Source organism: Aptenodytes forsteri, unplaced genomic scaffold (assembly GCF_000699145.1).
Source record: "Aptenodytes forsteri isolate BGI_AS27 unplaced genomic scaffold, ASM69914v1 Scaffold472, whole genome shotgun sequence".
NCBI classification, from domain to species: domain Eukaryota; kingdom Metazoa; phylum Chordata; class Aves; order Sphenisciformes; family Spheniscidae; genus Aptenodytes; species Aptenodytes forsteri.
The window spans coordinates 216,421-216,770 of record NW_008796038.1 but is presented as its reverse complement, the minus strand read 5'-3'; the positions used below and the strand labels follow the sequence as shown (position 1 = coordinate 216,770).

Below are 350 nucleotides of genomic sequence, written 5' to 3'. Positions count from 1 at the left end.
CGGGGCGGGGCTCTGGATACTGGGGGGGGGTTGCTTTTGGGGTGCAGGATGCGCCCCCCCCTGACTTTGGGGGGGGGGGGGGGGGTTGGGGGGCCAAACCCAAAAAACCCCCCCAAAAACCGGCGTTTTTGGGGCAGATGAGAAAAGATCGCATGGGCACGGCAGCCACCGCCCCGGCTTGGGGCCAAAACTCCCCGAACCGCTGTGCCCTTGCTGCAAAAGCTTCCCTTTTCTGGGGGAAAACCCCCAAATTCAGCGCCCGCGCCGATTTTGGGTCTGTTGGCTGGATTTACTGCGCCCTAGGGGTGTGCGGGCGAGCCGAGCTGGCTCTAATTCGCTTTGATCTGTAG

The 350-nt window shown here is 63.1% G+C and overlaps 1 protein-coding gene across 1 annotated transcript in view; it reads left to right on the top strand.

Annotated features, from left to right (window-relative positions):
• CHMP2A (charged multivesicular body protein 2A) overlaps positions 1 to 350 on the top strand; it is a 5,195-nt gene extending 4,845 nt beyond the window's left edge. The window contains exon 4 of the mRNA XM_009285465.1: positions 257 to 350. Within this exon, the coding sequence (XP_009283740.1) occupies positions 257 to 350 (94 nt within the window). The remainder of the gene's footprint in view (positions 1 to 256) is intronic.